Genomic DNA, 14096 nt, shown 5'->3' with positions numbered 1-14096 from the left:
CTTACTCTTGCACCGATAGTCCTGCACGATATATTTGGGCTGTTCGCATCGATCACACTTACGCCCGGTAATGCCCGGTCGACAATGGCATTCGCCCGTATAATGATCACACTCGTCCGACATACTGCCCTCCCGATTACAGTCGCACGCGTCGCAATGTCCGTTGTCCAGATGTGGATGCCCGAAATAACCCCGCATGCAACTGTCACAAAGCGCCCCCGTATAGCCCGGCTTGCATACGCACTGCACTTCGTTGCCACGCACCGTACAACCGCGGGCAAAGTTTTTGCGCGTTTCGGGACACGGACATGGTGCACACAGGCCAAGATTAGGATCGCCGTAGAATCCTTCCGCGCAACGTTCACAATGCTCTCCGCCGGTGTTGTTACGACAGTTCTACGAATGAAAATATTTATTAGTAAAACGTAGATTCTCTTGATCGCGTGTATTAACATCACTCACCAAGCAAACTCCCGTTTCGGGATCACACTCCTCACTACGTCCGTTACAACCACACGGTATCACTTTGCCGATCATATCCGTTATTGTGGCCCACTCCAAATCAACGATAGGCAACCGATGGCGATAGTACCCTGGACCCGGATTCTGACACGATAGTCCGCTATATTTCGGAGAGCAACTGCATCGCTCCACACCATACGCATGGTTATTTTCGGCTCCTACTACGAAGATTCCCGTATCAAGCGTTACATTGGTAAGTCTGCAAAAAAAAACAAAGAGGAATATTAGTTCCAAATTGGTTCAGTGTACGGCAAAAACATATCGCACTTACACAACTTGCTGGAAGTCCTTTGTGGTTGTTCCACGTACAAAAATATGGCGAACATTCTGTAGGGCCGTCATCAAGATCGTTCGGTTGATCGTTTCACCATCGTAATGGTTGCGCCATAGACTTCCAAGCAATCGCACTGCGTGTGATTCTACTGCCGGTTCGATGCTGTTCCGCTCGGTTTCGTTCCAATAGAAGTCTAGTACCAAATTTTCGTGAGTGTGCAGCTGCACCAGCGGGAACTGACGCAACGTTTTATCGGAGATGTTAGTAGTTGCACCTGCCGTGATAAGCGTGAAGTTGAGCTGCCCCCCATAGCTGGCGGTGTGATCACCCAGGAATTGAGGTGGTAGCTGGAAGTACAGTGGATATCGGAACTTTGTGTATGCTCCGATCGACACATTGCCCGTAGAGCTTGGTATCAGCTCAAGATTGTTCATGCTGGTAATGTTCACATCTTCCCGGTGCATCTGCGTGCCTTCCAGCTGGAGAATCACAACGTAGTCCACCTCGCTGTGACCATCCTGACGGTCCAGGTACTCCACGCTCAAATTGCGCGACCCTGCCAATCGCACCTGGCCCCACGAATGATCACTCTGCGTACAGTTGCTTGCCCGTCCGAAGCAGAAGCACCTGGTACATCCTTCCGGGTGGAATGCAGCCAGTCCGAACGTACCCTGCCGGCATAGATCGCACCGTTTTCCGTACACCATTTTCTTGCACAGACACTGCCCATTTCGATCGCAAGGAAACACCGTGCCGTTGTTATTCGCCTCTGTTCCGCGCTCATCACAAGCGCAACGATGGCACGTCGGGTAGCCGTAGTATCCCGCGGCACACTCACTACACTGACGACCGGTGTAACCCTCCTTGCAGCTGCATTGGCCGGTGTCCCGCTCACACGACTGGCCGATCGAACCGACGATGTCACAGGCGCAGTGCTTACAGCCCTTCTGGAACTCGTTGCCCCAGGTGTTGGCGATACAGGAGCGACATTCCGGTCCGTTACTGTTCGCCGGACAGATGCATCGTCCCGTATCCGGATCACACACGTACGCTGCACTATTGCACACATCACATCCTAAAGCGAAACAAATGGTCACATTTTATTTCATGTTTTCTAAACATTGAGTTCACAAAGCAGGGAACTTACGCTTGCAGCCCTGTGCGCTGAATCCGTAGAAACCTACGTCACACCGATCGCAACTGGTTCCAGTGACTCCCACCTTGCAGAAACATTGCCCTGTGTACTGATCGCATATCTCGAGGTCGCTCCCGTTTGCATCGCAGGCGCACGGTACGCACCCATTGCCGGAATTCACATCCCAGAAGCCCTTCCGGCAAAAATGACACTGACGGCCTTCGATGTTTGGTTTGCACTGACACTGGCCCGTCTTGTGATTGCAGGCAGGGCCGCGGGCACCTTTCGGATGGCAGTTGCAACCTGAAAAAGAAGCGAAAAAAGAATGTTTAGACAAGATTTACACACAAGTGGATTTCGTCGGCGCCAGATCAAGTGGCACAGTGAACGGTTTGGACGGTTTGAAGAAGTCTAAGGCTGGTCAGAGGAAGCACTGTTTAGTTGAGGTCGAAATAGTGTATCGTAAACATAGAAAGTTTGGCAATCTTTAGTGAGTTTTTCCTCCAACCCATCTGCTCATTTTCAACCTTCCCAAGCTGTTGCTCACGATCTACATCTGAACGCATACAACGCGCATGGAATCACGCGCACGCATCCGTCCGCTTGATGATGATCGATCGATCGCAAAAAGACCACTCCGTTTGCAGTAAAAAAAACCCAAAAAATCCAATCTCAGCGCGTTCCAATTCACGATCAGTTTCGGAATGCCAGAAGAGAATTGGTCACTGCATGCATAGACGATACGTTAATTAGGCGACTTTTTTCTTGCTGTCCCTTTTAAAAAGAATCCCCGCTGGAAGAAAGTGATCGAACTGATTTCCACACCGAACCCTTTCGGGGAAGGTTTTTTTTTAGTTTTGTTATTGTCAACGGGATGTTCCTTTCTTTTCTGGTTTCGTTACAACGTGAAATCGATGCGATCCGTGCGAGATACCGCACGGTGGACGAGTACTGCAATTTTCTCATAAATCTTGGCACCGCATCGGTAGAGAAAGAGCTGGCATCTCGGTTTTAGTCGCTCTCACAATGTTCCTGCAGGCTAACATTTTACTCAATTTTTGGCAAGTACAAAGCGGTGGGTGCACAGGAAGCTGTGGAACAAGTAAGGGAACTTTTGGACAATGTCAAATTATGTCATAAATCAGAATGATTTATATACCAACATACTGGTGCAAATCAAATATTTGACTTTCCATTATTTATTCAGGATGATGGGTATTATTATAAAAGATGCACCATTCAAATTTGGAACGTGTACATCATAGAGTACATGCCACAAATTATGATGTACAAAACGACTGGTGTTGTAAAAAATGTTTAAAATTATAAAATGGAACGATTCCTTTTAGAATCATATAAATCGTCTTAAAGCAACATCAAATTTAAACAGCTTTATGCTAAAACTCTCATATGGTATATAACTTTATGTTAAAACTCTCAATAATGGTTAAATGATGAAATTAGAAAATTTCAGTTAAGTATTCCTGAATTCTTTTGAAATTTTAGTGGACTCTGTAGAATTAAATGTGCAGTCTTTCTACCTTTTAACATTCTGGTAATTGAAAACTACTTTAAAGTTCTAATTCAACTTGACATGACTTCAACTAACCTGGAACTCGTACGACCCTGTCAAGATTCTACTTCTCATTCATGCCCGTCCACTAGCGGCCTAGCACGTAAATAGCAACAGCAACCGACACCGAGATCTCCCCCGGTGGCCCCATTAGCATAGCTGACGAGGCAAGCCAGTAATAACAGGCGCGATCGTTCCTAATGAACAGGGAAACATTCTTGTAACATGCCACATGCCGGTTCGGAAGTGTACATGGAAACTTACTTATGCATAAACACATTATGAGTAATGTAGCGAAATTTCTATTACATAGCATCCACGCTAATCGCGAGCATACACAGGTAAGCTGTTTCGCGTAGAAGCGAGTGAAGGCTTGGAGAAGCGGTGCGCAAAAGTAAATATGCATGCTGTGAAAATTTTCTATCGCATCCACGGGAGTTCCCTAATGTGCAGGGCTGAAGATCTTGGGCAAGATCCTACCGATCGAGGTAGGGGGGAATATAATTAAGCGTTCCCCCGTACACACACGCGAGTCTGGATCGATCAGTGTAGGCAGAGATCTGTATCGCGATATCAAAGATACAGTTCAGCATTGCCATTAACACCTTCGTCAGGATTAGATAAGCTAAACCAAATGCAATCTAAACAACATCACCACCTTCGAGCAGGTGAAGCAATGGTGCTGTGGCAAGGTTGGGTGTTAACATGGCTCGGGTGATTGAAGTTCTTTTGCTATTCTGAATTAAAGTACATCATCGTCAAGTAGTGGAAAAATCTTCCGGCAAAACACTCGCACGTACCCGTTACCACATCTAAACAAACGGACCCAATGGACGGACGGTAATGTGCAGAAAGTTCAATTTTTATGGGGCGCCAATTCGAGAAAATGTATTGCTGTTTGCATTCTTCGTTTGGTTCGCGATCGATTGAAGACATTTGATAGTGGCAGAGAGATTGTGTGGAGGTAAATTAAGCCATTCCTTCCTGGCAGAGTGCAGCATTTTTAACCAGCGAGAGAAAATAATGATTTGCGAAAATGTGTTTCACAGCTTTAAAAATAGAGTTGAGATCATCAGAACGGTTCCTATCTGTACCATTTCCTTTTACGTAAAGGCGATAAAACGTGTTACGGCTTGAAATGGAAATCGTGTGATCTTGACAAGTAGGTCAAGATGGTACAATATGTTTTACAAACAAATGTTGTTCTTAATGAATATTTTTTCAGGAGAATCATTCATATGAATCTTCAATGAAGATTCATTCAAGCTTTGTAACCTCTTAACCAGTAAGTTATGCCATAATAGAGATCCAGAGTCATGAAATCAGTTGAAAGAGCGAACCAATTTCATGTTCATCAGTTTCCTTCTCTCAAAATGCTAATGATCGCACAAATATTCTCAAAACCATTATAAGTCCCAAAACAAAAGCAAATGTCAACCTACCCATCGTTCACTGGCCGGTGTTGTTTTTACCATGTTTTAACAGATTACGATCTTGTTTGATTGTTTGTATGCATTAATAACACTCATCACACACGCACGCATCGTGACAACAATTTACAACACGATCCATCGATTTATGGTGTGTCATTACGGCAGGATTATCAGCACGTTAACACCCAGCTGGAAGTCATCGCCTAGCAGTAAGCAGCTCATAAGATTGACTTCTCAGCTACGGTGACAATAATTTACCGCGCCTGTCCGTTTGATCTCGGACAGAAGCGGTGAGCGAAGATGCGGTCCCAACGACGGATAATCGTGAAACGAAAAACAGAGCACGTGGACAGCACAGTACCAATCCCAATTCCACCCCCCAGTGGTGCGATAAACCCAATTTACAGGCCATTTTTACCGATGCACAAAGATTCCACCCGCGATAACGATCGTCATAATTTATAGACCGATTTTTTTTTGTTATCCTCCCCATTCAGAACCTCACCCGGTCCAGAATGCAGTTTCGATAGAATGAGGTGCAAGGAGAATAATGTGTGTGGAATTTACGGCTTCCTCAAAACCGGTAGCCAGCGTGCCTATTAATCAGTCATACGAATGTGTCATGATGTCTGTTCACTGTCTTACTGGCGCACTGTGATTGTGTTCCGCGTGCTGTCTGGCTTTCGCTTTATTATACTATTCTACCGCGCGGTCGAGAGACCTGGGTGCAGATACGCGATCCCCAAGTCGGAGGTCCTATAAATATCGACCGACGCAGCATAAACTGCACTCGAGCACCAGGGCCACCTTAAGAAATTCGCTGCGAACCACCGTCGCGATCTATACGCCGGGTGTGTTTCTTCGCGATCTATACGCCCGAACGAAACAAACGCTGGTGGTGGACACAGCTAAACACAAGACGGAACCAAAACGCATGGGGCCCACTACTCCCGGTGGACATCGAAACACGCAGGAGATGAAACGCGGTGTTGTGTGTACGTGTGTGTCACGTTTGTTTTCATTTCATCCGTGGTTTTCTCTTCCAATGAGGAGCGGGGAGTAGCCCCGACCGAACCACTTCTGCCGGTCGAACGGTCTCATCTTAGCGCGAACAGAACGGTACAACGGTAGCAGGTTTGATTGATGTCGGCAAAACAGGAACATCTGTTTGCGGGTCGCCTGAGGGTCTCCGATCACGCTGCGTATGTTTCGGCGCATTTACTCTAGCGTTCGAACTTCAAAAAGCTTTTTAGAATATGCAACCCCCAGCATGCGTGTGAGAGTGTTCCACTGCTTTCACCAAACCACCGCCACCGTTCGGGCGAGGTGTTTATAGCGCATCCGGACGTATGTTATTTTTTCTTAACATGAGTCTGCAACAAGTTGTTTGCATTCTCGTCGCTCCACGTACAAGCCGAGAGGAATGTTACAGCTTTAATTATCTGTCACTGTGTTTGATGTCGTGTATGTGCTACTAGTTTTGATTAGCGTTTAGTAGATTGTTTTAAAGTAGTTGGTTCGGGCCACAGAATGATGCTGCTTCTCAAGAATTCACGGTGGTATGTTTTATGTCTGCTTAACGTTGTGTCAGCTATCATGTCACATTCCCTTTCAGCAACCTCGCCATCGTGACAGCATTAAAACAGTGCCCCGTTTTGCAGGCAGCAAACATTGTGAAATGGTTTTCATAATTTTCTGTAACGATCAGCAAAATGCCTCCGGCCGGAGACATTAAAACAAACAAACAACAAACCGCGTCCAGATCGCATCCTGTCGATCGCTCTTTGGATACGTGATACGTTTTCGCTCCACGGCGCACTCTGTTTTGTGGCAGTGGCAATTGAAGAAAATGTGGCAGACAAATGGTGAGATGATGGCGCTTTTGGTTGGTTTGCTACCCGGTTCCGATAGATACCAGCTGGAAGTTTTAAAGATTTATAGATCTATCACCACCCGTCGTCGGTGAAAGGATCGTTTCGCCCGGATTGATTTCTTTGAATTTCCCCCCGCCGAATATCCGCATGCACTCCATCGCTGCGTGACACTTTTATTGCATTTTATACAAAAACTCGAGGCCCGAAAATTAAAATACCAAACGGAACCAATAAAGAATCGTGTATTGCATGTGGTCTTCCTTCCCCGAGCCTGCGAGCATGTCACCAGTTCGGGGTTTTTTAGGAAGTTAATTAGTCACCGTTTGGTTGTAACCATTAAAGTCTCGACGAGTCGCGATAGACATTCGACTACCACGTTTCAAACGGAACGGTAAAAACGGTTTAATTGCGTCGATGTTAGAATCGGTTGGATTACAGATAGATGGTCAGGGTAGCAAGCGACATGATTTATCGACAACTAGCATCCGGATCCTGGCGTGATTCGATGCTCCCCTCGGGGGAATTGCTGGCGCGCGCTATTGTCGACAAAATAGAGTGTCCACCGGGTACATTTACGAGTGTTGTTCCGCAAAGCGTGACTTTCTCATTTGTTGTACAGCGTGTTGTACAATTCGGCGTTCATGGTGGAGTCGCCATTGCCGATCGTGGCTGGAAGGTAAATGGCTGTGTTGACACCATGCAAGCTTTGTGGACATTAGACGTAGCGACGGGTATTGGCGGTACTGTATCGAATTACTTGTTTGGGTAAACTCCAACATTGACCAAAGAGTGTCTTAGTGTTGGAGGACACGGAACGGAAATGGCATCCAGAATTCCAAGCCAAGCAGTTGGTTTCCAGTAGGGAGGAACTATTCTAGACCCGGTTCAGTTGCCCCGGTTGTTCTCGGTACGATCGTACGGCGCTGGGGTCCGTTAGTTCCGATTTGTCAGAAACCGTTGGTGTCGGTTTCTTTTTCGTTCCTAGCATTACCCGACGGGACGCTCGTGTTCCAGTGAAAATTGAGCAATTACCCCGGTGAACTCCGTCCGGCGGGCATCGGGCAACGGAAGGCCATCGGTTGGTTCGATGCTTCGCGGAATTTCGTCCAAGCGGAGGCATGCGCCCAGTTCGCGGGATGCAAATCGCACAGTCGCGATTAATCCGCAAGCAAATCATGCCATAAACCCGGCGGTCGGCCACATGATCATCTTTCGACTGACATGGGCAACCCCTTCGACCATACTGCCACGCTATCAATGGACACACGATGGGAAAGGGGTCAAATTGCCCGGCACATGTCATGCAGCGGTACATTTCAACTATCCCCTGGTTGGAAGGTACTTGTCGTTCAGGGGATTGCCGAGTGTACAATTCGTTAGTTTGATCAGATGGTAGAAAAGCATACCCTTGGGATGGAAACACGGCTCGGGAAACAAGGAAGCAAACGTTGCACCGGAGATCAATCGATTGAACGACCCTCGGGAGGACTTCAAGATCTATTCTAGCGTTTGTTGTAAGTGTCAAAATGGAAAATCTCCCTCGCTCAAAGTTAGGAGAAGCGATTATGGAGTTCAAAACCTCTTGTTGAGCGGAGCTGGGAAGGATTTTAAGCAACAGAACAATGTACCCAACAGCATTGCGACGAATGCATCGCAGTAGGTAAATCGATCGGCCGAAAGATTGCCTGCAGGTCCAAGAGGCTCGAAAGGGAGGATCTTGATCCAGCCTGAAAATGTGCTCCCCAATCAATTTGATCTGGTACATGGCTGAACGAACGTATCGCAGCGTTATGCATTTTTTTGTTCTTCTGCAAACTACACCGAGCCCTATTCTCGCTGAACTTTGCCACGCCTGAACGTTTTACCGCGCGGAAAATCGTTAGCAATCGAGCTAATTTATGTTTCCCGTTGCTGACATCAATGTTATATTTAACTCTCCATTCACTAACGATAGCTGATAGGGGCTGTGTTTACATAACATTGATATGACGCCTCTCAAGGTACGATAGTCGCGGCAAAAAGGCAACAGACCTTCTGACTTCTGAGACTTCTGATAACGTCCCCGACCGAGCACAGCCAAGCGAAAAACGGTGAAACAAGGGTTGATGTTTGTTAAACACGTCAGCGTAAAAGGGCAGATCATGAGTGCAGTTGATTTTGCTTCCCGTGTCATTTCTCAATGAAAGCTTTGGCTGGTTTCATTCATCGATGATAACCGGAACGCAGCTCTCGCGAGCTATTAAAAACAACAACCACAAGCTCGTGTCTTACGGAGTTGATGATGAAATGGAATGATGTGCCTTTAGTGACACTCTGCTGTGTAAACTTCCCTCACTTGTACATGAATACGTTTGTCAACTCGTTATTGAAGTGTAACAATGTTGAGAAAAGCAATACTAATTCCATAACAGACAACAATTTTTCAACTTCAGTGTCGATCGTTTTCACGCTCTTTCAGCAAACTTTACACGCGACGCTGCAGATTTACGTCCCAAAGGAAAGATTATAGCCATCAATAGACTCGAGACTGCTCAGGAATAGGAGTGAAGTCATTCGGTTTACTGTTGCGAAACCGATCGTTTTTTGTCTTCTCGCATTTAATCCACTGAATCGTTCAATGTTCCGGTCAGCGAACGATCGAGCCTCCTAGCCAACATTAGTTTAAACTGTCACAAATACCAATGGGCAGTTTTTATCTTAGCTGAGCTGTTTTTTATGACTATAGAGCTTTTTTCCTAGTGGTATTGGATTATTCACCCTTCATTCCAAGTGTCGAAAGACTCAATTCATTTTAATTTAATGATGCTGTGTCGCCATTTTCCCCAGCTTGCGTGTTTGTTTGGAAGGATGAAACAGATTGTTAATTTTATTAAATTAATACAACCACATCATTCAGCTCTGGCAGGCCGCAACATCTTGCTCGATTCACCCACTATATCAGACATCAGACGCACAAAAACATTCTCCTAGAAACCGAATCACTCGACGGCCGGTTTGTGTGTCTACGCATTGTTCGATGTTTTTACTCTACTTCTTCTCCGACGAACTTTTGCGGGGTTTTTTTTGCACGCGTGTGCGTAACAGTTCCAGCGAGGAAACACATGAGAGAAAAAAAAACAACAACAGAAAGACACATTTAAAATAGCAAATCAGATGGTTGATGGTTGAACGCGGATCGTTGAAATAGTTGGCAAGCTATCTTGCTAGAAGCGAGAATAAAAGGCATGAACGTAACGAAGCAAAGATAGAAGGCGTTCTGAGGTTACCAAATTCGGTCCAAATGCGAGTGGCACAGCGAAGTACGCGAACCGGTTGCCAGAATTCACGGAAACATTTTCGCCCTCGTCGAAGCAGACGGCGACCTGCGTGAGTTCCATACCGTGGAAGGCTGACATAGCCGGCAATTCGTCGAATGTTGAACATTCGGGAGGCTCTCAACCTTCTCCGGTTCCTGCCTCCCATCAACCCAAAAGAGAATTACTATGAGGTCATCAAAGACGGCGCACGGGCACGCGGTTCTGACCTTCGCTGAATGCGATCTTATCTCAACGCACTTTCGTTATCCGAGCCGAAGTCACCGTGGAACTTTGGTGAATAGCAACGATCTGAGGCTTAGGTATTTTATGAATTTTTCGCAAAGAAAAGCCACTCTTGACTATCCGGCACAGTGGAGTGTCTTTCTAAACCGAGAACTCCAAGCCAAGTTACAATGATTCAGTAACCTTGAACTGGAACTCCCCTCACAGGGAGCATTCCGACAACCCGATTTCGAACGATTAATCATGTTTGATAGCGTGGACCAGTCTCAAACTTCGGTTTTTAGAAGTGGCACTTGAGTATCTCAATGTCCGCAAGTATGTTCCTATATTTAACTCTCCATACGGCGGCGGGGTGGTTAATAGCGGTCATAGAACCACTTCTTCCGAGACAACTCTCGGCGACATCATAACGCTTCATATTAATCCGCGAACAGACACCATAATTGCACGCGTATCATTCCACCGTCTACACTCTCCCATCCCGCACATCAATTGTGGACCCTCCAAGGGTGTCTTCGTACTTGGACGATGTCTCTCCGACACGACAGACAGACATATTCCACTTCAATGACCAAAATACATTGGAAGCTGCCAGCCCCGGTGCTCGGCTGGTCGTGTTTCGCGAGGCGGAAATGTATTTTCAATTAAACGTATAGCTCTTTCTCTCGCACGGCTCACCCCGGTTCTAGATGGCACTTTGCTGCATCGACGGGTCTAGAAGTCTCGCGCTCATCCGCCCATGTCTGGTACGGTTTATCATATGGCGATACATCGCCATGCCCGTCCAGTTCACTTCCTACGCTCATCTGTAGTCAATTATTTTTAAAATCGTTTTATTTCCTTCATCACAGTGCGGTTTCTTTTTTTCCGCCCGCCATTCCAGCCAGCTGGTGGATTAACGTTCCACCAAACTGAGTGTAGCGACTTTGCAGCGTGCAAACCGAACCATTAATGAACGTAAAGAAAAGCGAATGCGGACGAAAACTTTCGCTCTTAATGGAGAAGTTAAGGGCAGAGCTTGATGACATTTTGTCTGCTTTTAAGTACTTGTCGTTTCGGCGTAATTTGTCAGTATGAAATGTTTGCATTTCATCAGCAAAATCAACACACTCCACGCAGGGACAGAGAGAGAGAAAAGGACGAGAGTGTTAAAACCCTTCCAGCATGTGACACATTGACCTTTTGCTGAATCGACCTCGATTGCATCAACAAGCTCACTGGAAACCTTTCGTTCGTTTACATAGCTTTTGATGGGTTTTGTGTTACGAAGGACCCTTTACACACAAATGAAAGAGATGTGTTCTTTCTAAGCGTTTCTACTCTGATAAAATTTATTTTTGTTATGCAATCCAACGATGCACACCTTCCGGAGATACCATTCGAAGAAAAACACACTCCAACTCCTGTAAACCGGAAGCGAACCGGCCAAAAACCAGTTTACCCTCGCAAAGAGCCCAAAGCCAAGAGCTAATATAGATGCGGCTCATTCATACGGCCCGTTCTGGCGAAAGGGCATTCCGGTGCTTACAACCCGTAAGAAAATTCCACCCAATCCCAAGCACCCCGTGACACAATGTCCCAGCGAGAACAAGATTGTGGTAGTGAGAAAAAAAGGGGGAAAAAGCCCTCATCTTCCACGACATAAAATAAGCGCGTACAAGTGATCCGTACCGTCGACCTCACCATAAGCGACCATGTTGGCATGTTTATTTGATTACTGCTGCACACAGACCCGTTTAACGATGCCACGAAAACATAACCACCGCGCGTTGGATCGCGCAGATCCGAACCGAAGTGCGACCACCGTGCTGCGCCGTTAGGGGTGCCTGTGTGAGAGACTAACGTCAAGATACGGGACCCGGTTGAAGAATGGTGTCCCTTTGTACCTTTCTGCACGGCCTGTCGCTACGAGCCACCGTGTAAGCTGCTTTAGCTTGGGATAGGGCAGCCTAACCTACGCGGGACCCATTTGCACCCACAAGTCGTATGACTGCAATGTACACCGAATGCGGTGTGTCGAAGTCGCTAATTGAGTGTCATTCATCTGGTGGAAGCATAACGGGCGGAAGTGAGAAATGCATCCAACAATGCAAGGAGCCAATGCGGTGCGAAAAGTAGGACAGTCTGCCAACCGATGGGCGCATAGCATGGTGCTAAACAGTGGCTAAAGAATGCGACCGGTGTATGTGAATTTGTAACAGATCTGACTACCCGATCGATGACAGCTATAAAATATAGTCCGAGTTTCATAGAGTACTTACATGTATTTTTTAATATAGATGAAACAATGTTCCTCATATTATTTATCTCGTTATATCAAATTAAATCAAGTTGATCTTTTTTCTTCAGCTCTCAAGAAACAAGAGATCGTATAGCAGTAGTACGAACTGAAGCAACCTCTATATTCCTTTCAGGTGTGGAACATTCCCTTAAAATAAAGGCATGAAACACTTAAAAAAGATATCAAATGGTCCATCGGACTGAATGCCCCTTGCTTGTTGGCCTGCTTCTCACAACTTCTTGAACACACCAAAGCAAACTTTCAGAGCAAAAACACGCATTTACAAGCTTTCACTTCGATAATTTGTTTGGCATGCTATCACTATCCCGATCGAGCCCTCCTCAGCTGCTGCTACTGCAACGGTCGATAATCTTTGTAATATATTATCCCCAACCCCGGCGGCGTAATCTGTTAACGCGAATCCGTATTGCGGTGCGCGTTGGGTTTGGTTATTAATTTATCAACTCCCCGATAACGACGCAGCTCATGCGGGATGCAAAACTACTCATCCTACAGGCGTGTGCGCATATGTGGGAGTGAGTTCAAGGGAGAAGGCCAACAAAAAAAAAGCTTCACGGAGTATTCCGAATGGTATTGCTTGTTTCGCTCGTTAAGGCGTTAGTAGTTGATCTTGAGACGATGGACAAAACACCCCGAACACACTGCGTTTCGGTTCTGTCGTATGGATGTCGCACTGATCGGCCAATCTCACCGCAGACGAACGCGACCATAAACATCGCTAAATTATGGCTTCACCGAGTCAAAAGTTAATTTGCAGCGATTTGAAAAACTAAACCCACTCACTCGCCGCGTGGCTGGATCTTCCGTTACCGCCCGTTTATGCTGCACTGCAGTGCATCGCGCCAGTGCAGCGGAAAGCCAAAAGTCACCCAATGGGGGTGGTTACGGCGCACATAAAAAAGCCGCCTCCCAAATAATCGTTTGAGAAAACGGAAAAACACGGAACGGAACGGTCGCCTTACACATCGCGGGATGAGTGTTTTGAGTTATCTGACAGATCTGATCAGACCAGGGCTGATGTTGAACAAATCTGACAAAGATTGAGGGTGAACCATCCCAGGGTGTATTCGTAGCGGGTCAGGAGAATTGGAACGGCAGTGCATCAAAACCATCATCCCACACTGGCAGACGAGTCACGTGAGAATGCGGTTTGGAAAAGTAACGAAAAATGTCTTCTCCGTGCGATTTGCTACCATATTTACCGGCTCTTACACCGGCCGGACATACATGCATTGGCTGTCATGGGCAATTGGACAAACTATCAATCATTTGCAACCCACAAGCAATTTTGTGACTGATAATGAGCAGTGGGCAAAAAGTAGACCAAAAAACCATCAAAGAGACTTTTCTGAGAAGAAGAAAAGATGTTTTCATCTTCAATTTGTTGATCTCTGAATTAGATTTCAAAGAGAATTCCAATTGACGGTGTAAAGCTGTTGTAAAA

General features: G+C 46.2%; 1 protein-coding gene across 1 annotated transcript in view; it reads right to left on the bottom strand.

The window, feature by feature from the left end:
* LOC128305416 (laminin subunit alpha-1) overlaps positions 1 to 14096 on the bottom strand; it is a 79620-nt gene that overhangs the window by 6817 nt on the left and 58707 nt on the right. Inside the window, exons 10-13 of the mRNA XM_053042850.1 lie at positions 1944 to 2234; positions 794 to 1871; positions 463 to 721; positions 6 to 396 (exon numbers count right to left, since the gene is read on the bottom strand). Of these exons, the coding sequence (XP_052898810.1) occupies positions 6 to 396; positions 463 to 721; positions 794 to 1871; positions 1944 to 2234 (2019 nt within the window). The remainder of the gene's footprint in view (positions 1 to 5; positions 397 to 462; positions 722 to 793; positions 1872 to 1943; positions 2235 to 14096) is intronic.

This window comes from Anopheles moucheti, chromosome 3 (genome assembly GCF_943734755.1).
Source record: "Anopheles moucheti chromosome 3, idAnoMoucSN_F20_07, whole genome shotgun sequence".
Classification (NCBI taxonomy): domain Eukaryota; kingdom Metazoa; phylum Arthropoda; class Insecta; order Diptera; family Culicidae; genus Anopheles; species Anopheles moucheti.
The sequence above is the reverse complement of the archived record's forward strand: the minus strand, read 5'-3'. Positions and strand labels throughout refer to the sequence as shown.